The sequence below is a fragment of the Pan troglodytes genome, chromosome 9 (assembly GCF_028858775.2).
Source record: "Pan troglodytes isolate AG18354 chromosome 9, NHGRI_mPanTro3-v2.0_pri, whole genome shotgun sequence".
Classification (NCBI taxonomy): domain Eukaryota; kingdom Metazoa; phylum Chordata; class Mammalia; order Primates; family Hominidae; genus Pan; species Pan troglodytes.
Genome location: NC_072407.2, coordinates 9337406 through 9364384, shown reverse-complemented (window position 1 = coordinate 9364384; position 26979 = coordinate 9337406). Strand labels below are relative to the sequence as shown.

Genomic DNA, 26979 nt, shown 5'->3' with positions numbered 1-26979 from the left:
CTTCCTGATTAATTTCACTTATTTCATTTTTTTGTCCAGGTATGTAAGAAGGTTCCTGAGGGTCTACAGATAGGGAGCACTTGTTTATTTTACAAAGAGTACATGGGAAAAGAGAAAAGCAAGGGAACCGTACAAGGCATTAATGGATGACACTTCTACCTCCAAAGAGCAGAAATTATCAAGAACTCTTGATACAAAGATAATACTAGCACTGCAGAGGCTCTAGGGAAGACCTCAACCCTAAGACATAGCCTCAAGGGTAATGCTACGATTAAACTCCAACAATTACTGAGAAAATAATGTGCTCAGTTAAAGGCATAATGATTGCTCAAGACAGTGTTATGTTCTCTTTCTTCCTACTTCCTTTGCCTGCACATTGTAGCCCATAATACTATACCCCATCAAGTGTTCCTGCTCCAAGAAATAGCTTCCTCCTCTTACTTGCCCCAGAACATCTCTGTGAAGAATTTCCTCTTATCTTCCCATATTTCAGTCAAGATTCGTTGCTCACGTATTACTTGTGACCTCTCTTGACCCCAGCCACAATAAACTTTTCTATACTACCCAAAAAATCTTTCCAAACCCTCCCCCACACCATTTTTTATATTTTTATGTTTTTCTTATTTATTTCATGCACACACACACTCCGTGCTTTATAAGCAATTCTGCCTATTCTCTACCTTCTTACATGCCTACTGTGCCTCATATTAAATTCATCAATGGGCAGAAAGAAAATATTTATTCAAGAAAACAGTGAATGAATGAACAAATGAGTAAATGAGTAAATGAAGGAATGATTATTCCTTGCTTTAGAACTTCTGGAATTAGAGGACAATATTAATAATACCATCGCACAGTGTTTCTTTGTTGTTAATGCTACAACATACAAAGAGGAAGCATGCAGTAAACAACCAAACAGTTATTTCCTTTCTGATCATAGGTAGTAATTTTTTTTTCCTTGAGCACCATTTTTTGCCATAGGTAAAATTAGAAGGATTTTTAGAACTTTCTCAGTTGTATACATTTTTAAAAATCTGTAGTATATGCATGTTGATTAATTTTAAACTTACTTGAATACCTAAACAGAATCTGTTGTTTCCTTGTGTTTGAAAGTGCTTTCACAGTAACTCTGTCTGTACTGCCAGAATATATTGACAATGTGTTATAGTTAACTGTTTTGATCACAATATTTTGAATTGACTGGCAGCAGAAGCTCTTTTATATCCATGTGTTTTCCTTAAGTCATTATACATAGTAGGCACTGAGAACTCTTTATATCTGCATAGGATATTTAGGAACCACTGGTTTACATATCAGAAGCAGAGCTACTCAGGGCATTTTGGGGAAGATCACTTTCACATTCCTGAGCATAGGGAAGTTCTCATAAGAGTAAGATATTAAAAGGAGATACTTGTGTGGTATTCAAAAGACAGTAAGAGAGATTGTAGACCTTACGATCTTGATAGGGAAAACAAACTACATTCCTTTCTCCAAAAGTCAAAAAAAAAGAGCAAATATAGCTTACTATACCTTCTTCTATTCCTACACCATTAGAAGTAGTCAGTGAATCTAGGCAAGAAGTTGGCCCTAAAAATCCAAATACCAGAGAATTCATGAGAACATCACCTGGATGGGACATGTGCCGAGCACCCACAATTACTATATGCTAGGCATTGCTATCTTCATATTGAGGAGGAGGAGGTCAAGAGATGAAAAAAGACTTGGCACCTTGTTGTTATATTAAAATTATTTGTTAGAGTAGAGCTTTTGTAAGAGTCTAGGAGTGTGGGGGCTAAATGATGATACACATGGCCACAAAGAATAGATCAACAGACACCCAGGCCTACTTGAGGGTTGAGGGTGGGAAGAGGGAGACGATGAAAAAGTACCTATTGGGTATTAAGTTCATCACTGAGTGATGAAATAATCTGTACATCAAAACCCAGTGATATGCAATTTACCTATATAACTTGTACATGTACCCCCAAATTTAAAATGAAAGTTAAAACAAAGTATAGGAGTGGAATTAATTCCTCAAGATTTGGCTTTAATTTTATTTGATAATTTATCAAATGGTTGTTTTTCTTTTCTCACTATGGCGTTGCTTTATAAACTATGTTCAATATGTCTGAATGAAAGGGTGTGTGTGTGTGTGTGGAAGAGAGGGAGAGAGGAAGGGAAGAGAGGACGTAATAACGTGAATTTGAGTTCATGAAAATTTTTAAATAAAATAATTTAATGTCAGGAGAATTAAGCATAATAGTCTCCTAAATCATCCATCTCTTGAGCTTCAGAGCAGTCCTCTGAATTAATGCCTACATGTTTGTAAAGGGTGTTCAGACTGAAGCCAAGATTCTACCTCTAAAGAGATGCAATCTCAAATTTCTCTGAAGACTGTACCTCTGCTCTCCATAAATTGACACCGTGGCCCACTTAATGAGGTTAAAAAAAAGCTAATTCTGAATGAAAATCTGAGCCCAGTGGAGGAAATATTAATGAACAAGGTGTAGACTGAAATATAAAGTTTTCTGTAATAATTATGCATATACTTTAGCAAAGTTCTGTCTATGTTGACTTTATTGCTTTTTGGTAAGAAATACAACTTTTTAAAGTGAACTAAACTATCCTATTTCCAAACTATTTTGTGTGTATGCGGTTTGTTTCTATGGGTTCTGGTTTTCTTGGAGCATTTTTATTTCATTTTAATTAATTAATTCTGAGAGATGCTGAGTTGTGTTTACTGAGAGATTGTGTATCTGGGAGAGAAGTCTGTAGCAAGTAGCTAGACTGTGCTTGACCTAGGAACATATACAGTAGATTGCTAAAATGTCTCACTTGGGGAATTTTAGAATAAACAGTAGAGCATGTATAAAAATACTCTAGTCGAGTGCTGCTTTTGAAACAAATGATAAAACCACACTCCCATAGATGAGTGTCATGATTTTCATGGAGGAAGTTAATATTCATCCTCTAAGTATACTCAGACTAGGGCCATTCTGATATAAAACATTAGGACTTAAGAAAGATTAATAGACTGGAGTAAAGGAAATGGACCTCTGTCTCTCTCGCTGTCTCTTTTTTGAGGACTTGTGTGTGTGTGTGTGTGTGTTGTGGTCAGTGGGGCTGGAATAAAAGTAGAATAGACCTGCACCTGCTGTGGCATCCATTCACAGAGTAGAAGCAAGCTCACAATAGTGAAGATGTCAGTAAGCTTGAGTAGTTTTTCAGGAACTTTGAATGCTGATTTTGATTTGAAACTGAGGCTCTGACCATAACCAAATTTGCACTATTTATTGCTTCTTGAAACTTATTTTTGCCTGGTATGCCTGGGCTTTTGATGGTCTTAGTATAGCTTGCACCCTTGTCCCTGCAGGATATTATGGGTCATAGAAAGAAAAGTCTGCATTACACTCTAGTCACACTAAGTAACTACCATTGGAAAAGCAACCCCTGCCTTGAAGCCAGGATGATGGTATCTGCAGCAGTTGCCAACACAAGAGAAGGATCCATAGTTCATCATTTAAAAATGAAAACAAAATAGAAAAAGGAAAACTATTTCTGAGCATAAGAAGTTGTAGGGTAAGTCTTTAAGAAGGTGACAATTTCTGCCAATCAGGATTTCAAAGCTGTTGCTTTGACAATTTTGGTCTTTCAGAATACTATAAATATAACCTATATTATAATTTCATAAAGTCTGTGGATTTTCTTTGACCCGGGATATTTGCAAAAGACATATTCAAACTTCCGCAGAACACTTTATTTCACATATACATGCCTCTTATATCAGGGATGTGAAACAGGGTCTTGAAAACTGTCTAAATCTAAAACAATGCTAATGCAGGTTTAAATTTGATAAAATAAAATCCAAAATCTAAAAGCCAAGTCAAATCTGTATGTTTTAACATTTAAAATATTTTAAAGACGTCTTTTCCCAGGATTCAACACGTGAAATCTTTTCTCAGGGATACACGTGTGCCTAGATCCTCATTGCTTTAGTTTTTTACAGAGGAATGAGCATACAAAGAAAATACTTAAATTTTATCTCTCTTACCTCTATAATCATACACAGGCATAATTTTTTAACCTAGGCTCCAGATAGCCATAGAAGAACCAAACACTTTCTGCGTGTGTGAGAATAATCAGAGTGAGATTTTTTCACAAGTACCTGATGAGGGTTGAGACAGGTAGAAAAAGTGAGAGATCTCTATTTATTTAGCAATAATAGAGAAAGTATTTAAGAGAATAAAGCAATGGAAATAAGAAATTTGTAAATTTCCTTCTGATAACTAGAAATAGAGGATCCAGTTTCTTTTGGTTAACCTAAATTTTATTTCATTTTATTATTTTATTTTATTTTGTGTAATCGTAGTTTCAGAGTGTTACAGCTGAAAGGAAGAAGTAGGAACATGGAAAGTAAAAGTATAACACTTTCCTTACTAAAACGACAGGGGTTTCCAGGTAGGGGCAGGATTCAGAATGACTGACAGGGCCCTTAGGGAACACTGAGACCCTACGCTGACCTCATAAAGGCTTGCTACCTTTGCTGTTTTAATTACATCTTTTAATAGCAGGAAGCAGAACTCTGCACTTCAAAAGTTTTTCCTCACCTGAGGAGTTAATTTAGTACAAGGGGAAAAAGTACAGGGGGATGGGAGAGAGGAGATCACGTTGGAAAGCTATAGAGAAAGAAGAGTAAATTTTAGTAAAGGAGGTTTAAACAAACAAAATATAAAGAGAAATAGGAACTTGAATCAAGGAAATGATTTTAAAACGCAGTATTCTTAGTAGACTACAGGAAAAAAATAATCTGAGCCAAGTAGAAGACCTTTTCCCCTCCTACCCCTACTTTTTAAGTCACAGAGGCTTTTTGTTCCCCCAGACACTTCTGCAGATTAGTCCAGGCAGAAACAGTTAGCTGTCCCCAGTTAACCTCCTATTTGACACCACTGATTACCCCATTGTTAGTCACACTTTGGGTTGTAAGTGACTTTTTATTTATTTGTATTTTTGACTGCATTAAGAGGTCTCTAGTTTTTTATCTCTTGTTTCCCAAAACCTAATAAGTAACTAATGCACAGAGCACATTGATTTGTATTTATTCTATTTTTAGACATAATTTATTAGCATGCATGAGCAAATTAAGAAAAACAACAACAAATGAATGCATATATATGTATATGTATGTGTGTAAATATACATATATATATATATATATATATTTCTTTTCTTACCAGAAGGTTTTAATCCAAATCAGGAGAAGATATGCTTAGAACTGAGGTAGAGTTTTCATCCATTCTGTCCTGTAAGTATTTTGCATATTCTGGAGACACAGGAAGAGATCCATCTACACATCCCAAAGCTGAATTATGGTAGACAAAACTCTTCCACTTTTAGTGCATCAATTTCTTATTTGTGTAATAAGAAAATTGGGAAAACGATCTTCAATATGCTTACCAAGCTGTGATTCCAAATATTACGTAAACACACTTGCAAAGGAGGATGTTTTTAGTAGCAATTTGTACTGATGGTGTGGGGCCAAGAGATATATCTTAGAGGGAGGGCTGAGGGTTTGAAGTCCAACTCCTAAGCCAGTGCCAGAAGAGCCAAGGACAGGTATGGCTGTCATCACTTAGACCTCACCCTGTGGAGCCACACCCTAGGGTTGGCCAATCTACTCCCAGGAGCAGGGAGGGCAGGAGCCAGGGCTGGGCATAAAAGTCAGGGCAGAGCCATCTATTGCTTACATTTGCTTCTGACACAACTGTGTTCACTAGCAACCTCAAACAGACACCATGGTGCACCTGACTCCTGAGGAGAAGTCTGCCGTTACTGCCCTGTGGGGCAAGGTGAACGTGGATGAAGTTGGTGGTGAGGCCCTGGGCAGGTTGGTATCAAGGTTACAAGACAGGCTTAAGGAGACCAGTAGAAACTGGGCATGTGGAGACAGAGAAGACTCTTGGGTTTCTGATAGGCACTGACTCTCTCTGCCTATTGGGCTATTTTCCCACCCTTAGGCTGCTGGTGGTCTACCCTTGGACCCAGAGGTTCTTTGAGTCCTTTGGGGATCTGTCCACTCCTGATGCTGTTATGGGCAACCCTAAGGTGAAGGCTCATGGCAAGAAAGTGCTCGGTGCCTTTAGTGATGGCCTGGCTCACCTGGACAACCTCAAGGGCACCTTTGCCACACTGAGTGAGCTGCACTGTGACAAGCTGCACGTGGATCCTGAGAACTTCAGGGTGAGTCTATGGGACCCTTGATGTTTTCTTTCCCCTTCTTTTCTATGGTTAAGTTCATGTCATAGGAAGGGGATAAGTAACAGGGTACAGTTTAGAATGGGAAACAGACGAATGATTGCATCAGTGTGGAACTCTCAGGATCATTTTAGTTTCTTTTATTTGCTGTTCATAACAATTGTTTTCTTTTGTTTAATTCTTGCTTTCTTTTTTTTTCTTCTCTGCAATTTTTACTATTATACTTAATGCCTTAACGTTGTGTATAACAAAAGGAAATATCTCTGAGATACATTAAGTAACTTAAAAAAAATGTTTACGCAGTCTGCCTAGTACATTACTATTTGGAATATATGTGTGCTTATTTGCATATTCATAATCTACCTACTTTATTTTCTTTTATTTTTAATTGATACATAATCATTATACATATTTATGGGTTAAAGTGTAATGTTTTAATATGTGTACACATATTGACCAAATCAGGGTAATTTTGCATTTGTTATTTTAAAAAATGCTTTCTTCTTTTAATATACTTTTTTGTTTATCTTATTTCTACTACTTTCCCTAATCTCTTTCTTTCAGGGCAATAATGATACAATGTATCATGCCTCTTTGCACCATTCTAAAGAATAACAGTGATAATTTCTGGGTTAAGGCAATAGCAATATTTCTGCATATAAATATTTCTGCATATAAATTGTAACTGATGTAAGAGGTTTCATATTGCTAATAGCAGCTACAATCCAGCTACCATTCTTCTTTTATTTTATGGTTGGGATAAGGCTGGATTATTCTGAGTCCAAGCTAGGCCCTTTTGCTAATCATGTTCATACCTCTTGTCTTCCTCCCACAGCTCCTGGGCAACGTGCTGGTCTGTGTGCTGGCCCATCACTTTGGCAAAGAATTCACCCCACCAGTGCAGGCTGCCTATCAGAAAGTGGTGGCTGGTGTGGCTAATGCCCTGGCCCACAAGTATCACTAAGCTCGCTTTCTTGCTGTCCAATTTCTATTAAAGGTTCCTTTGTTCCCTAAGTCCAACTACTAAACTGGGGGATATTATGAAGGGCCTTGAGCATCTGGATTCTGCCTAATAAAAAACATTTATTTTCATTGCAATGGTGTATTTAAATTATTTCTGAATATTTTACTAAAAAGGGAATGTGGGAGGTCAGTGCATTTAAAACATAAAGAAATGAAGAGCTAGTTCAAACCTTGGGAAAATACACTATATCTTAAACTCCATGAAAGAAGGTGAGGCTGCAAACAGCTAATGCACATTGGCAACAGCCCCTGATGCCTATGCCTTATTCATCCCTCAGAAAAGGATTCAAGTAGAGGCTTGATTTGGAGGTTAAAGTTTTGCTATGCTGTATTTTACATTACTTATTGTTTTAGCTGTCCTCATGAATGTCTTTTCACTATCCATTTGCTTATCCTGCATCTCTCAGCCTTGACTCCACTCAGTTCTCTTGCTTAGAGATACTACCTTTCCCCTAAAGTGCTCCTTCCATGTTTTACGGCGAGATGGTTTCTCCTCGCCTGGCCACTCAGTCTTAGTTGTCTCTGTTGTCTTATAGAGGTCTACTTGAAGAAGGAAAAACAGGGGTCATGGTTTGACTGTCCTGTGAGCCCTTCTTCCCTGCCTCCCCCACTCACAGTGACCCGGAATCTGCAGTGCTAGTCTCCCGGAACTTTCACTCTTTCACAGTCTGCTTTGGAAGGACTGGGCTTAGTATGAAAAGTTAGGACTGAGAAGAATGTGAAAGGGGGCTTTTTGTAGCTTGATATTCACTACTGTCTTATTACCCTGTCATAGGCCCACCCCAAATGGAAGTCCCATTGTTCCTCAGGATGTTTAAGATTAGCATTCAGGAAGAGATCAGAGGTCTGCTGGCTCCCTTATCGTGCCCCTTATGGTGCTTCTGGCTCTGCAGTTACTAGCATAGTGTTACCATCAACAACCTTAACTTCATTTTTCTTATTCAATACCTAGGTAGGTAGATGCTAGATTCTGGAAATAAAATATGAGTCTCAAGTGGTCCTTGTCCTCTCTCCCAGTCGAATTCTGAATCTAGTTGGCAAGATTCTGAAATCAAGGCATATAATCAGTAATAAGTGATGATTGAAGGGTATATAGAAGAATTTTATGATATGAGAGGGTGAAACCCTCAAAATGAAATGAAATCAGACCCTTGTCTTACACCATAAACAAAAATAAATTCGAATGGGTTAAAGAATTAAAATAAGACCTAAAACCATAAAAATTTTTAAAGAAATCAAAAGAAGAAAATTCTAATATTCATGTTGCAGCCGTGTTTTGAATTTGATATGAGAAGCAAAGGCAACAAAAGGAAAAATAAAGAAGTGAGGCTACATCAAACTAAAAAATTTCCACACAAAAAAGAAAACAATGAACAAATGAAAGGTGAACCATGAAATGGCATATTTGCAAACCAAATATTTCTTAAATATTTTGGTTAATATCCAAAATATATAAGAAACACATATGATTCAATAACAAACAAAAAATTAAAAATAGGAAAATAAAAAAAAATTAAAAAGAAGAAAATCCTGCCATTTATGGCAGAATTGATTAACCAGGAGGATGTAAAACTAAGAAAAATAAGCCCGACACAGAAAGACAAATACTACACAACCTTGCTCATACGTGAAACATAAAAAAGTCAAACTCATGGAAACAGACAGTAGAGGTATGGTTTCCAGGGGTTGGGGGTGGGAGAATCAGGAAACTATTATTCAAAGGGTATAAAATTTCAGTTATGTGGGATGAATAAATTCTAGATATCTAATGTACAGCATCATGACCGTAGTTAATTGTACTGTAAGTATATTTAAAATTTGCAAAGAGAGTAGTTTTTTTTTTTTTTTTAGATGGAGTTTTGCTCTTGTTGTCCAGGCTAGAGTGCAATGGCAAGATCTTGACTCACTGCAACCTCCGCCTCCCGGGTTCAAGCAAATCTCCTGCCTCAGCCTCCCGAGTAGCTGGGATTACAGGCATGTGACACCATGCCCAGCTAATTTTGTATTTTTAGTAGAGACGGGGTTTCTCCATGTTGGTCAGGCTGGTCCGCCTGCCTCGGCCACCCAAAGGGCTGGGATTACAGGCGTGAGCCACCGGGCCTGGCCGAGAGTAGATCTTAAAAGCGTTTACCACAAGAAAAAGGTAACTATGTGAGATAATGGGTATGTTAATTAGCTTGATTGTGGTAATCATTTCACAAGGTATACATATATTAAAACATCATGTTGTACACCTTAAATATATACAATTTTTATTTGTGAATGATACCTCAATAAAGTTGAAGAATAATAAAAAAGAAAAAATAGACATCACATGAATTAAAAAACTAAAAAATAAAAAAATGCATCTTGATGATTAGAATTGCATTCTTGATTTTTCAGATACAAATATCCATTTGACTGTTTACTCTTTTCCAAAACAATACAATAAATTTTAGCACTTTATCTTCATTTTCCCCTTCCCAATCTATAATTATATATATATATATTTTAGATACTTTGTATAATTTTACTCCCTAGATTTTCTAGTTAAATAGTGAAGAAATGTTTACACTTATGTACAAAATGTTTTGCATGGTTTTCTTCATTTCTAACCTTCTCTCTAAGTTTATTCTATTTTTTTCTGATTATCCTTAATATTATCTCTTTCTGCTGGAAATACATTGTTACTTTTGGTTTATCTAAAAATGGCTTCATTTTCTTCATTCTAAAATCATGTTAAATTAATATCACTCATGTGTAAGTCAGATAGTGGAATAACTAGAAATCCAAAAACTAAATCTCACTAAAATATAATAATCTGATATATAAAAATATAGCTTTTAAATTTAGCTTGGAAATAAAAAACAAATAGTAATTGAACAACTATACTCTTTGGAAAGAGTAAAGTGAAATGCTTAACTGCATATACCACAATTGATTACACAATTAGGTGAGAAGGTAAAATTCAGTCACGAAAAAACTAGAATAAAAATATGGGAAGACATGTATATAATCTTAGAGATAAGAGTGTTATTTAATTATCAACCCAAAGTAGAAACTATCAAGGGAGAAATAAATTCAGTCAACAATAAAAGCACTTAAGAAGTTATTCTAGGCTGGGAGCGGTGGCTCACACCTGCAATTGCAGCACTTTGGGAGGCCTAGATGGGCGGATCACGACATCAGGAGTTCAAGATCAGCCTGGCCAACATAGTGAAACCTCATCTCTAATAAAAATATAAAAAATTAGCCTGGCGTGGTGGCAGGCATGTGTAATCCCAGCAATTTGGGAGGCTGAGGCAGGAGAATCACTTGATCCTGGGAGGCAGAGGTTGCAGTGAGCCAAGATTGTGCCACTGCATTCCAGCCCAGGTGACAGCATGAGACTCCGTCACAAAAAAAAGAAGAAAAAAAAGGCGGGGGGAGGGTGGAGCCAAGATGACCGAATAGGAACAGCTCCAGTCTATAGCTCCCATCGTGAGTGACGCGGAAGACGGGTGATTTCTGCATTTCCAACTGAGGTAACAGGTTCATCTCACTGGGAAGTGCCAGGCAGTGGGTGCAGGACAGTAGGTGCAGTGCACCGTGCATGAGCCGAAGCAGGGCGAGGCATCACCTCACCCAGGAAGCACAAGGGGTCAGGGAATTCCCTTTCCTAGTCAAAGAAAAGGGTGACAGATGGCACCTGGAAAATCGGGTCACTCCCGCCCTAATACTGCGCACTTCCAACAGGCTTAACAAATGGCACACCAGGAGATTATATCCCGTGCCTGGCTCAGAGGGTCCTACGCCCATGGAGCCTCGCTCATTGCTAGCACAGCAGTCTGAGATCAAACTGCAAGGTGGCAGTGAGGCTGGGGGAGGGGTGCCCACCATTGCCCAGGCTTGAGCAGGTAAACAAAGCCACCTGGAAGCTCAAACTGGGTGGAGCCCACCACAGCTCAAGGAGGCCTGCCTGCCTCTGTAGGCTCCACCTCTAGGGGCAGGGCACAGACAAACAAAAGACAGCAATAACCTCTGCAGACTTAAATGTCCCTGTCTGACAGCTTTGAAGAGAGTAGTGGTTCTCCCAGCACATAGCTTGAGATCTGAGAACAGGCAGACTGCCTCCTCAAGTGGGTCCCTGACCCCCGAGTAGCCTAACTGGGAGGCATCCCCCAGTAGGGGCGGACTGACACCTCACATGGCCGGTACTCCTCTAAGACAAAACTTCCAGAGGAATGATCAGGCAGCAGCATTTGCGGTTCACCAATATCCACTGTTCTGCAGCCACCGCTGCTGATACCCAGGAAAACAGCATCTGGAGTGGACCTCCAGTAAACCCCAACAGACCTGCAGATGAGGGTCCTGACTGTTAGAAGGAAAACTAACAAACAGAAAGGACATCCACACCAAAAACCCATCTGTACGTCACCATCATCAAAGACCAAAGGTAGATAAAACCACAAAAATGGGGAAAAAGCAGAGGAGAAAAACTGGAAATTCTAAAAATGAGAGTGCCTCTCCTCCTCCAAAGGAACGCAGCTCCTCACCAGCAATGGAACAAAGCTGGACAGAGAATAACTTTGATGAGTTGAGAGAGGAAGGCTTCAGAAGATCAAACTACTCCAAACTAAAGGAGGAAGTTCGAACAAACGGCAAAGAAGTCAAAAACTTTGAAAAAAAATTAGATGCATGGATAACTAGAATAACCAATGCACAGAAGTCCTTAAAGGACCGGATGCAGCTGAAAACCAAGGCAGGAGAACAACGTGACGAATACACAAGCCTCAGTAACCGATGAGATCAACTGGAAGAAAGGGTATCAATGATGGAAGATGAAATGAATGAAATGAAGCATGAAGAGAAGTCTAGAGAAAAAAGAACAAAAAGAAACGAACAAAGCCTCCAAGAAATATGGGACTATGTGAAAAGACCAAATCTACATCTAATTGGTGTAGCTGAAAGTGATGGGGAGAATGGAACCAAGTTGGAAAACACTCTGCAGGATATTATCCAGGAGAACTTCCCCAATCTAGCAAGGCAAGCCCAAATTCACATTCAGGAAATACAGAGAACGCCACAAAGATACTCCTAGAGAAAAGCAACTCCAAGACGCATAACTGTCAGATTCACCAAAGTTGAAATGAAGGAAAAAATGTTAAGGGCAGCCAGAGAGAAAGGTCGGGTTACCCACAAAGGGAAGCCCATCAGACTAACAGCGGATCTCTCGGCAGAAACTCTACAAGCCAGAAGAGAGTGGGGGCCAATATTCAACATTCTTAAAGAAAAGAATTTTCAACCCAGAATTTCATATCCAGCCAAACTAAGCTTCATAAGTGAAGGAGAAATAAAATCCTTTACAGACAAGCAAATGCTGAGAGATTTTGTCACCACCAGGCCTGCCCTACAAGAGCTCCTGAAGGAAGCACTAAACATGGAAAGGAACAACCAGTATCAGCCACTGCAAAAACACGCCAAATTGTAAAGACCATCAAGGCTAGAAAGAAACTGCATCAACTAACGAGCAAAATAACGAGCTAACATCATAATGACAGGATCAAATTCATACATAACAATACTCACCTTAAATGTAAATGGGCTAAATGCTCCAATTAAAAGACACAGACTGGCAAATTGGATAAGGAGTCAAGACCCATCTGTGTGCTGTATTCAGGAAACCCATCTCACGTGCAGAGACACACATAGGCTCAAAATAAAAGGATGGAGGAATATCTACCAAGCAAATGGAAAACAAAAAAAGGCAGGGGTTGCAATCCTAGTCTCTGATAAAACAGACTTTAAACCAACAAAGATCAAAAGAGACAAAGAAGGCCATTACATAATGGCAAAGGGATCAATTCAACAAGAAGAACTAACTATACTAAATATATATGCACCCAATACAGGAGCACCCAGATTCATAAAGCAAGTCCTTAGTGACCTACAAAGAGACTTAGATTCACACACAATAATAATGGGAGACTTTAACACCCCACTGTCAACATTAGACAGATCAACGAGACAGAAAGTTAAGAAGGATATCCAGGAATTGGACTCAGCTCTGCACCAAGCAGACCTAATAGACATCTACAGAACCCTCCACCCCAAATCAACAGAATATACATTCTTTTCAGCACCACACCACACCTATTCCAAAACTGACCACATAGTTGGAAGTAAAGCTCTCCTCAGCAAATGTAAAAGAACAGAAACTATAACAAACTGTCTCTCAGACCACAGTCCAATCAAACTAGAACTCAGGATTAAGAAACTCACTCAATACCGCTCAACTACATGGAAACTGAACAGCCTGCTCCTGAATGACTATTGGGTACATAACAAAATGAAGGCAGAAATAAAGATGTTCTTTGAAACCAACGAGAACAAAGACACAACACACCAGAATCTCTGGGACACATTCAAAGCAGTGTGTAGAGGGAAATTTATAGCACTAAATGCCCACAAGAGAAAGCAGGAAAGATCTAAAATTGACACCCTAACATCACAATTAAAAAACGAGAGAAGCAGGAGCAAACACATTCAAAAGCTAGCAGAAGGCAAGAAATAACTAAGATCAGAGCAGAAGTGAAGGAGACAGAGATACAAAAAACCCTTCAAAAAATCAATGAATCCAGGAGCTGGTTTTTTGAAAGGATTAACAAAATTGATAGACCACTAGCAAGACTAATAAAGAAGAAAAGAGAGAAGAATCAAATAGACGCAATAAAAAATGACACGGGATATCACCACCGATCCCACAGAAATACAAACTACCATCAGAGAATACTATAAACACCTCTACGCAAATAAACTAGAAAATCTAGAAGAAATGGATAAATTCCTCGACACATACACTCTCCCAACACTGAACCAGGAAGAAGTTGTATCTCTGAATAGACCAATAACAGGCTCTGAAATTGAGGCAATAATTAATAGCTTACCAACCAAAAAAAGTCCGGGACCAGTAGGATTCACAGCCGAATTCTACCAGAGGTACAAGGAGGAGCTGGTACCATTCCTTCTGAAACTATTCCAATCAATAGAAAAAGAGGGAATCCTCCCTAACTCATTTTATGAGGCCAGCATCATCCTGATACAAAAGCCTGCAGAGACACAACAAAAAAAGAGAATTTTACACCAATATCCTTGATGAACATCGATGCAAAAATCCTCAATAAAATACTGGCAAACTGAATCCAGCAGCACATCAAAAAGCTTATCCACCATGATCAAGTGGGCTTCATCCCTGGGATGCAAGGCTGGTTCAACATACGAAAATCAATAAACATAATCCAGCATATAAACAGAACCAAAGACACAAACCACATGATTATCTCAACAGATGCAGAAAAGGCCTTTGACAAAATTCAACAGCCCTTCATGCTAAAAACTCTCAATAAATTAGGTATCGATGGGACATATCTCAAAATAATGAGAGCTATCTATGACAAACCCACAGCCAATATCATACTGAATGGACAAAAACTGGAAGCATTCCCTTTGAAAACTGGCACAAGGCAGGGATGCCCTCTCTCACCACTCCTATTCAACATAGTGTTGGAAGTTCTGGCCAGGGCAATTAGGCAGGAGAAGGAAATAAAGGGCATTCAGCTAGGAAAAGAGGAAGTCAAATTGTCCCTGTTTGCAGATGACACGATTGTATATCTAGAAAACCCCATTGTCTCAGCCCAAAATCTCCTTAAGCTGATAAGAAACTTCAGCAAAGTCTCAGGATATAAAATCAATGTGCAAAAATCACAAGCATTCCTATACACCAATGACAGACAAACAGAGAGCCAAATCATGAGGGAACTCCCATTCACAATTGCTTCAAAGAGAATAAAATACCTAGGAATCCAACTTACAAGGGATGTGAAGGACCTCTTCAAGGAGAACTACAAACCACTGCTCAATGAAATAAAAGAGGATACAAACAAATGGAAGAACATTCCATGCTTATGGGTAGGAAGAATCAATATCATGAAAATGGCCTTACTGCCCAAGGTAATTTATAGATTCAATGCCATCCCCATCAAGCTACCAATGACTTTCTTCACAGAACTGGAAAAAACTACTTTAAAGTTCATATGGAACCAAAAAAGAGCCCGCATCACCAAGTCAATCCTAAGCCAAAAGAACAAAGCTGGAGGCATCACGCTACCTGACTTCAAACTATACTACAATGCTACAGTAACCAAAACAGCATGGTACTGGTACCAAAACAGAGATATAGATCAATGGAACAGAACAGAGCCCTCAGAAATAATGCCGCATATCTACAACTATCTGATCTTTGAAAAACCTGAGAGAAACAAGCAATGGGGAAAGGATTCCCTATTTAATAAATGGTGCTGGGAAAACTGGCTAGCCATATGTAGAAAGCTGAAACTGGATCCCTTCCTTACACCTTATACAAAAATTAATTCAAGATGGATTAAAGACTTACATGTTAGACCTAAAACCATAAAAACCCTAGAAAAAAACCTAGGCAATACCATTCAGGACATAGGCATGGGCAAGGACTTCATGTCTAAAACACCAAAAGCAATGGCAACAAAAGCCAAAATTGACAAATGGGATCTAATGAAACTAAAGAGCTTTTGCACAGCTAAAGAAACTACCATCAGAGTGAACAGGCAACCTACACAATGGGAGAAAATTTTTGCAACCTACTCATCTGACAAAGGGCTAATATCCAGAATCTACAATGAAGTCAAACAAATTTACAAGAAAAAACAAACAACCCCATCAAAAAGTGGGCAAAGGATATGAACAGACACTTCTCAAAAGAAGACATTTATGCAATCAAAAAACACATGAAAAAATGCTCATCATCACTAGCCATCAGAGAAATGCAAATCAAAACCACAATGAGATACCATCTCACACCAGTTAGAATGGCAGTCATTAAAAAGTCAGGAAACCACAGGTGCTGGAGAGGATGTGGAGAAATAGGAACAACTTTTACACTGTCGGTGGGACTGTAAACTAGTTCAACCATTGTGGAAGTCAGTGTGGCAATTCCTCAGGAATCTAGAACTAGAAATACCATTTGACCCAGCCATCCCATTACTGGGTAGATACCCAAAGGATTATAAATCATGCTGCTATAAAGACACATACGCACGTATGTTTATTGCGGCACTATTCACAATAGCAAAGACTTGGAACCAACCCAAATGTCCAACAACGATAGACTGGATTAAGAAAATGTGGCACATATACACCATGGAATACTATGCAGCCATAAAAAATGATGAGTTCATGTCCTTTGTAGGGACATGGATGAAGCTGGAAACTATCATTCTCAGCAAACTATCACAAGGACAATAAACCAAACACCGCATGTTCTCACTCACAGGTGGGAATTGAACAATGAGAACACATGGACACATGAAGAGGAACATCACACTCTGGGGACTGTTATGGGGTGGGGGGCGGGGGCAGGGATAGCACTAGGAGATATACCTAATGCTAAATGACGAGTTAATGGGTGCAGCACACCAACATGGCACATGTATACATATATAACAAACCTGCACGTTGTGCACATGTACCCTAAAACTTAAATAATAATAATAAAAAAAGTTATCCTATTTAAACTGATCTCACACATCCGTAGCACCATTATCAAGTCTTTCTCTTTGAAATAGACAGAAATTTAGTGTTTTCTCAGTCAGTTAACATTCCTTCAACTAGATTAGTTGTGACAAAATTTCAGGCCTTGCTCAACTCTAACCTCAGTCTCTCCATATATTTCTGAGAGTCTTCCTTCTTATTTGTTTATAAGAATTTAGTAAATGGCAATATTGAGAAGTAGAAAATTTTGGAGACTGGTTTTTCATGAACCAGAACAATCTCAAAGCAGCAATACTAAACAGGAGCCAAGCCTAGAATAAAGTTGAATTTCTGGAATCAACAAGCTAGGGGAAAGTCTCCCATTAAGGCAAATATTTGGCAACTGGGAGGTCAAATCAGAGGTGAAAAATGATTAAAGATAACAAGAGGTCTGAAAACAAAGTGACCAATTAAAATAAAAAGAAAGAGCCAAGCTGGGCACAGTGGCTTGCATCTGTAGTCCCAGTCACCCAGGAGGCTGAAGTGAGAGGATCACTTGAGCCCAGGATTTCAGGGCTGCAGTGAGCAATAATGACACCACTGCTCTGTAGCCTTGGTGACTGAGATCCTGTCTCTGAGGAAAAACAAACAAACAAGCAAAAAACAAACAAACAAGCACACAGATATTAAGAACATAGAAGTTTTGTTGCGGTGATGATATTCTCCAACACAGGTCTGAACCCCTTGCAGTGCCTCGGGGCTGTTTCTCCAGTGGATTCTTGGGTTCTTTACATCTTCTCAACTTTGTGGAAAGATAATCATCCAAAGGTCTCACCTGTCTTATTCAGACCTTGGATTTTGGACTAGCTTTTTCTATTTCTTGGGATTCTCTAGAGCCATATATTCAGATATAACACAGATATAACCAAAAGAAGCAAAGGAGGCATCACAGAAGGGGCTTTGTATTCTGGGGAGGGGGACATAGAGTTGAGAGAAATACAGGAATTTATAGGACTCTACTCAAAGAGCCCTCAAATAAAGTACGGCTAGTCTTCTTTGCCTAAGACAATGAGCAGTCCAGGAAGTTATCCATTTCTTTTAGATTTTCTAGTTTATGTACATAGAGATGTTCATAGTAGTTTTTGATGATTATTTGTATTTCTGTGGGGTGAGTGATAATATTCCCCTTTTCATTTCTAACTGTGCTTATTTGGATCTTCTCTTTGTCTTCTTTATTAGTCTAGCTAGTGATCTACCTTATTAATTTTTTCACAAAACCAGCTCTTGGACTCATTAATCTTTTGAATGGTATTTTGTGTTTTAATATCCTTCAGTTAGCTTTGATCTTGTTTATTTCTTGTCTTCTGCTAGATTTGGGGTTGGTTTGCTCTTGGTTCTCTGGTTCTTTTAGTTGTGATATTAGGTTGTTAATTTGAGAGCTTTAAGACTTTTTGATGTGGGCATTTAGTGTATAAATTTCTCTCTTAACACTGTCTAAGCTGTGTCTCAGAGATTCCGGTATATTGTATCTTTGTTCTCATTAGTTTCAAAGAACTATTTTATTTTTGCCTTAGTTTTCATTATTTACCCAAAATTCATTCAGGAGCAGGTTGTTTAATTTCCATGTAATTGCATAGTTTTCAGCTATTCATTAGTCTTGAAATCTATTTTTATTCCTCTGTGGTCTGAGAGTGATTGATATGATTTTTTTTTTGCATTTGCTGAGGATTGTTTTAGGCCCTCCCAAGGCTGAACCAGGAAGAAATCAATTTCCTGAAGAGATCAATGATGAGCTCTGAAAATGATTCGGTAATAAATAGCCTATCAAACAAAAAAAGCCCTGGACAATATGATTCACAACCAAATTCTATCAGATGCACAAAGAAGAGTTGGAAAAATTCCTACTGAAGCTACTCCAAAAAATTGAGGGGGAGGGATTCAGCCCCAGCTCATTTTATGAGGCCAGCATCATCCTGATACCAAAACCTGATAGACACACAACAACAAAAAAAGAAAACTTCAGGCCAATATCCTTGAACATTGATGCAAAAATTTTCAATAAAATACTAGCAAACCAAATCCAGCAACACATCACAAAGCTAATCCACCTCAATCAAGTAGGCTTTATCCCTGAGAAGCAAGATTGGTTCAGCATACGCAAATTGATAAATGTGATTCATCATATATACAGCACTAAAAACAGAAACCACATGATCATTTCAATATGTGCAAAAAAGGATTTTGATAAAATTCAACTTCACTTCATGTTAAAACCTCTCAACAAACTAGCTATTTAAGGACATGACCTCAAAATAATATGAGCCATCTATGACAAACCCACAGCCAACATCATACAGAATGGGCAAAACCTGGAAGCATTCTTCTTGAAAACTGGCACAAGACAAGGATGCCCTCTCTCACCACTGCTATTCAGTATAGTACTGGCAGTCCTGGCCAGAGCAATCAGGCAAGAGAAGGGAATAAAGGGCATCCAAATAGGAAGAGAGAAAGTCAAAGTATCCCTGTTTTCTGTATCTAGAAAACACCATAGTCAAGGCCCAAAAGCTCCTTCAGCTGATAACTTCAGCAAAGTTTCAGGATATAAAATCAATGTACAAAAATCACTAGCATTCCCATACATCAACAATAGCCAAGCCTACAGCCAAATCAGGAAGTCAATCCCATTTACCATTGCCACGAAAAGAATAAAATACCTAGGGATATATCTAACCAAGGAGTTGAAAGATCTCTACAATGAGATTTACAAAACACTGCTCAAAGAAATCAGAGCTGATAGAAACAAACGGAAAAACTTTCCATGCTCATGGATAAAAAGAATCAATATTGTTAAAATGGCCATACTGCCTAGAGCAATTTACAGTTTCAATGCTATTCCTATCAAACTACCAATGACATTCTTCACAGAACTAGAAAAATCTACTTTAAAGTTCATATGGAACAACAACAAAAAAAGTCCAAATAGCCTAGGAAATCCTAATACTCACAGATGGGAATTGAAAAATGAGAACACTTGGACACAGGGTGGGGAACATCACACACTGGGGCCTGTCGTGGGGTGGTAGGAGAGAGGAGGGATAACATTAGGAGATATATCTAATGTAAATGGCGAGTTAACGGGTGCAGCACACCAACATGGCACATGTATACATATGTAACAAACCGCACAGGTACCGTAGGACTTAGAGTACAAAAAAAAAAAAAAAGAGAAAAAGAAAAAAGCTGGAGATAACACATTGCCTAACTTCAAACCATACCACAGGGCTACAGTAACCAAAACAGTGTGGTACTGTTACAGAAAAGACACACAGACAAATGGAACAGAATAGAGAGCCCAGAAATAAGACCACATGCCTACAACCATCTGATCTTTGACAAAGCTGATAAAAACAAGCAATGAGGAAAAGACACCCTATTCAACAAGTGGTGTTGGGATAACTGACTAACCGTATATAGAAGATTGAAACCAGACCCCGTTCTATATCATATACACAAATAAACTCAAGATGGATTAGAGACTTAAATGCAAAACCCAAACTATAAAAATGCTTGAAAGCAACCTAGGCAATACCATTCCGGACATAAGCAGGGGCAAAGATTTCATGACAAAGATGCCAAGAGTCATTGCAGCAGAAGCAAAAATTGACAAATAGGATCTAATTAAACTAAAAAGTTTCTGCACAGCAAAAGAAACTATCAACTGAGTAAACAACCTATAGAATGGGAGAAAATTTTTGCAAACTATGCATCCAACAAAGGTCTAATATTCAGAATCTATAAGGAACTTAAATGAATCTACAAGAATAAAACAAACAATGCCACAAAAAATGGGTAAAGGACACGAACAGACAGTATTCAAAAGAAGACATACATGTGGCCACCAAGCATGTGAAAAAAGCTCAGTGTCACTGATCATTAGAGAAATGCCAATCAAAACCAAAATGAGATACTATCTCACATCACTTAAAATATCTATAATTAAATAGTCAAAAAATAACAGATGTGGGTAAGGTTGTGGAGAAAAGGGAATGTTTATACACCATTGGTGGTAATATAAATTAGTTCGACCATTGTAGACAGCAGTGCGGCAATTCCCTAAAGACCTAAAAACAGAAATACCATTTAACCCAACAATCCTATTATTGAGTATATACCTAAAGGAAAATAAACCATTCTATCACAAAGACACATGCACACCTGTGTCCACTGCAGCATAATCACAATAGCAAAGACATAGAATCAACCTGAAGGCCCATTAGTGGTATACCGATAAAGAACATGTACATATACACCATGGAATACTATGTGGCCATAAAAAAGAATGAGATCATGTCCTTTGCAGGAACATGGATAGAGCCGGACACCATTATCCTTAAAAAACTAATGTAAGAACAGAAAACCAAATACTACATATTATCACTTATAAGTAGGAACTAAATGGTGAGAAAACATGCACACATAACGGGAACAAAAGACACTGCAGCCTAATTGAGTTTGGAGGGTGGGAACAGGGAGAAGAGCAGAAAAAGTAACTATTGAGTACTGGGAGATGAAATAATCTGTACGACAAACCCATGACATGTGTTTAGCTATGTAACAAACCATCGTGAGTCTTTAGCAGTTCTTTCCTCCCATTTTATTCTTCCTTGCTTCTCTTTCCACCTATTAGTCACACATCTTTTTATAGTTATAATCAGCTTGTTTTTAAGTCTAACAAAATGTTGTTTTATGCGCATTATGAAAGTAATTTAATGATTCTCTGTCCTTCTTTGTAATTTGATTTTATGCAACAAGCATTTATTGTGTTCCTATATAGTAAATATAAAAACTGTATATATGTTGAAGGTAAAAAAAAATGAAAATGTAATTTTTGCCCTCAAAATAATGTGAGCAATTTAGTCCTATGGCTCCTATTTGTTAAAGACATTCAGTTACTTCTGACAACCTGAATTGTTAATTTCTTTCTTTCTCTCTCTTTTTTTTTTTTTGACAGGGTCTCGCTGTGTTGCCCAGGTTGGAGTGCAGTGGTACAATCTTTGCTCACTGCAATCTCCCCCTCCTTGGCTCAAGATATCCTTCCACCTCAGCCTCCCAAGTAGTTGGGACTACAGGCATGTAACACCATATTCGGCTACTTTTTAAAATTTTTTGTAGAGAGGGGTTTCTCCATGTTGCCCAAGCTGGTCTCCAACTCCTGAGCTCAAATCGTTCTCCCTCCGGCCTCGGCTGTGATTACAGGTGTGAGCCACTGTGCTTGGCCCAGACAACACGAACTGTTAGTTATTTTCTAATCCTTCGAGGAACTCAAGTCCTATCTTGAAAACTAATTCAGAAGGTACTAACGAGATTAGGAAGTGCCCCAAGAGAGTGCATAGAGGAGAGGGTAGAAGTAAAGCTGGGTTTGCTTTGTTAGTGAAGGAAAAAAATGCATCAGAGAGCCAACCTTCTCAGCCTCTGAGAAGCCTCTCAGCTTCAGGCCCTGAGCTGGGAGCTGCTAAGCCATCCTGCAGAGCAAGTGGGAGAAACAGAGGGCATTAGGTCAGACTTGGCAGATTCTGCTCCTTTTTCCCTTCCCTTTTCCCCATCCACTTGCTCATTCTGGATGGCAGGATTAGGCTTTATATTTCCCTACCATATTAGCTTGTGCACTTAAAGGAAGTTTAGATAGCCTTGACTCCATGGGGAAAAGGAAAAAGTACATTTAGTGGGGTGTGGGACTGTTGGATTATTAGATGTCTTGCATTTCTCTCATTCTGTTCCAGTTGAGGCCAGCTTGCTTCCCACTAGAAGAATAACTGTTCTCTTTATACAATTCCTAGTCAAGTAGGGGCAAAAAGTATTTTCATTTATTATTGTTTTTCTGGATGTAGCCAGGAGCAATTTAAACTTGCTGGAGTGCAATTTCTTCAACTACAAATGAGAGTAATAATAACAGGTCTACAAACTAATTGTAATAATACAGAACTAAATGTAAATATACAAAGGATAAATTCAAAATCTGGGCACATGCAGGCTGCTATAAGAGAAAACATCTATCATATTATAGGTTGACCAAATGACATTAAATTATAGTGGGGAGGTAAACAGGTTGGCAGTGTATATTAAAGTTGAACATATGCATATTTTATGACCTAGCAATTTACAGAATATATATACAAAAATATATAAGAATCTTCATAGCAGCAATTTATATTATAGCCAAAAGCTAGAAGGTACTCAAATATCTATCAACTGTGGAGTCAATAAATATATTGTGGTATATACATAAAATAGAATGACATTCAGCAATGAAAAATCAACTACAGTCATACACTAGTATGAATGCAATTCACAAACATAATATTGAATAAAGTCAGACATAAGCAACACAGTATAATTCAATGTATACACACTTTTAAAAAAAGGGACATGAGTCAATCGTGATAAAAATGAATTATATCAGGATAATTATTAACTTTGGAGACAATTAGTGGAATGATAAAGAGTGAGCATATGTTTACTCTTTAATTTCCTATCTTATTAGTTGTTACATGGGTGTGTTCACCTTCCAAAAGTTAATTCAGCTGTGCATGTATAATTTGTGTACTTTTATATATGCATGCTGTACTAAAAATATTAAAATAAAAACTAAATTTAGAAACTAAACAATGGAAAAAAGTCAGACCATTTCTTTGCATTTCAAGAAGTGCATACTAACTGAGATATTAACACATTCTTAAACGGCTTTAGTCAATTAGGCTTTAAATTTCACCACTATATAAACATTTGCTTCTAAATCTAGGTAGACTGTCTTAACTTCACGAAGAAGAGGGAAGAAATAATGAAAAAAGGAAAATAACAGAAATACCTAGAGGAGGGAAATAAAAAGCCTAGGAAAGTAACATGAAAAGATGGTGCTCTCCGGTACATCCTGTGCTTCCTGAGATGTTGTTATTCGTCTTTTACACACACTGTCTTGGGATGGGCATTAAGGGGTTGTAGCTACTCAGCTAATAAGTAGCTGAACTAAGATTCTTTCCATTCCAAAGTCAGCAGTGTCTTCACTACATGGTATTATGTCAAGAAAGAGAAACTCCACTAAAAAGAACTTCATTGCTCTCTGTTAGGGATACATTAACATTTTGTGACATGAAAAAAAAAAATGTTACAATAGCTTACAGGTCACCTCCACTTATATGACCTATGGACCTCTTAAACTCAGCAAGTTGAAAACATAGTAAATTATCCTTCGCTTCTTTCAGTTTCCTCTAATGCTTCCAAACTTGATGAATGGTTCACTCAGATTTCCAAGACAAAATTTTGTCAATCATTTTTGCCTTTACTCTCCACTCTCTTCTATCCTTCATATATATATTTAATAATCAATTTCTCACAACTAGAATTATTATCATAAATACTGATAGCTTTTGAGTGGCAGATAATGAGCTGTTTTTATATATTATCATCATACCAACAATATTTTTTAAAATTGTGCAGCTAAGTGTTGAGCTAAAAATTATATACCTAATAAATGACAAAACCAAGATTTGAAACCAGTTCTCACTGACCAGAAGATCATTCTTTCAGCTAAGGAGCTAATTACTGTGTTCCTTCATAGTGTTTTTTTTTCCTCTCAGGTATTCCCTGAAATATGCATTTTCTTGGTCCTACTCTACTCAGATTTCAAACCACTATTATTTCATGCCCTTCAATAACTTCTAACCAGTTCTATTTTCCTATTTGTGTCTTGCAACATGGGATAATAGGTTCTGGCAGGAGACAGCCTGAGCTCTACTCTCAGGTCCATAAGTTAATAGCTTTGTTTTGAGGATAAGTTACTTCTCTATGCCTTACATTTCTCAACAATAAATTAAGAGCTATAATGGAATCTACTTTATAAATTTCTTATAGTGAGTAAATTAACATAAATTCCTTAGAAAAATGACAAACCAAATAAGTTCCCAGTAAATATTAACTTTTTATCATGATGATCATGGTGATATTAATAATAAAACTAAAATTATAACTTTTTTCTTTACCTATAGCCACAGTCAGCTTCTCAAAGACAAATATGATTATGCCTCACCTTTTTATGATCTAATAGCTACTAATTTCTCCACGCTGACGTTTACCACAGAACCTGGACATAGGTGTTGCACACACTATGATCTCTAATAAATAAATAAAATAAATAAAACAGAAAAAAAACGATACAAAGGGTATGAAGGATTGAGTGAATATGTTATGTGCTACGGCACCAGTGGTCTTTCTGGGTATTGTACACTTGCCCCGTTCTAGGACAATGGTTCCTTCTGATTAGTTACCTTTTCCAGTCTGAGAGACATGCCTGGCTCACACCTGATTTGTAAGGCAATGGAGATGGAGACACTCTTATATCCAAAAGTACATAGCTCCGGTAGCTTAGATAATAAACCTTTGTCACCTCTAGAGAATTCTAAAAATCCACAGATTTAGAAATTCTAGGAATCTAAGAAATTACAATTTTAGATCTACTACAATTTCACAATATAACAATAACCAATAAACACGGACATTTTATTTACATAAATAAAAGATAGGTTTGTCACACAATTTAAAAATCTAGGGTCGAAAGCCACAGCAAAGGCAACCTCCTGGCACTATATCACAATAGATGACACCTGCATAGAGAAAGTAAAGTGGTCATGTTAGTCACTGATTGCCTCAAATAATCCCTGTGGGGATGTCTACTCTTTTGTATTCCATCAGCTTTTTTCCCAGTAACAACACATCCTAACAATAATATCCTGATGAGTTTCTATAAAAAAAAAAACTCCGCTCCTAAGATACAGTATCTTTGTGGTTGCATCCCCAGCCATCCCTCATTTGGTCAAGGTTGGAATTTCAATGGGTGGGTTGAATTTTTCCCTAAACAAACTTGCCATGGTAAAATCAAGGCTAGCATTACTGTTCACACAAGGCACTGCGCTAAGATCCCCATCCTTATAGCAATGGGAGGGCTCATAGGCAAGTCTTGTCATACAGAGGCCATTTCATCATCCCTTCTTGTCTTTGGGGACTTGGGTCTCTCTGGTTGTATAGGAGATTTGGCCAGGCATTTGAATCCTTCACTGCTAGTCATCCTGGACTCTGTGGTGTACAATATCCATCTCTCCTATGTTCTGAGGTCAGAATGACCTCTCTCTTAACCAGTTGTCTGGGCCCAGGCTCCATTATTGATATAGTCATGATCTCCTCTGCTGGGGATGAAGTAGGCAAATTTGAGGCACTAATTTACTTCTCCTCACATTCTTTTCTTGAACAGAAAGATAGAACTGGAAATTAATACTAGTATAAAATTCAAAATTTTAGTTTTAATAACATTTAATCAGACAAATAATTATGGTAATGTGAATTTCACTAAATAAATTTTAGTTCTAATGTAAGTGTAACTGTGTAATATTCATAATTTTTCTGAAGGCTTTACTAATTTGATATGGCATTACTTTTTTATTGCTGCCAAAACTATTCTTATTCCACTGTGTGGTGATGAGAAAGTGAGAGATGTTCTGGAGATGGTGATTATAGATAGCTTCCCTGAAGCCATAGTAACCCCTTGGAGAAAAATTGGACCTGGAGTCTAGCAGCCTAGGTATGGGTACTCGATTTCTTAGAAAGCCTTTACAATTTCCTTTATCTTAAAAATAAGGGTATTGAAGTAGAATTCTAGAATTTTCAGAGGACAACTTAAAATATGTGTAATAGTTTAATTATTTATCCTCATAAATTTAACTGTTCATTTTAATATATTTAAGGATGAATTTTTTAAAAAGTTGATTTCATAAAAACAGGGAATAGAAAGATGGTTCCATAGGCTGAGAGTGTAGAGGAGGGATGGGAAGGGAAAGAAGCTGATCTTCAGTTAGACTAGAGGAATAAGTTTTAGTGATCTCTCACACTGCATAGTGAACACAGTTAATAATATATTATGTATTTAAATTAAAAATTGCTAAAAAATAAATATTTTATGTTCTCACCACAAAAATTTGGAAGGTGATTCATATGCTAATTAGCTTGATAGACTCTCTCTACAATGTATACATAGATCAAACATCACATTGTATCCCATAACATATTATATTATATATTTATATTATATATTATTATTGTATCCCATTAATATATGCACTTATTATTTGCCAGGTA

The 26979-nt window shown here is 37.6% G+C and overlaps 1 protein-coding gene across 1 annotated transcript; it reads left to right on the top strand.

Moving 5' to 3' along the window:
• The first annotated feature begins 5731 nt into the window (after positions 1-5731).
• Positions 5732-7350, top strand: HBB (hemoglobin subunit beta). The gene is made up of 3 exons (XM_508242.5): positions 5732-5884; positions 6015-6237; positions 7088-7350. Exons 1-3 carry the CDS (start codon positions 5793-5795, stop codon positions 7214-7216), a joined length of 444 nt encoding a protein of 147 aa, XP_508242.1. The 5' UTR covers positions 5732-5792; the 3' UTR covers positions 7217-7350.
• The last annotated feature ends 19629 nt before the right edge of the window (positions 7351-26979 follow it).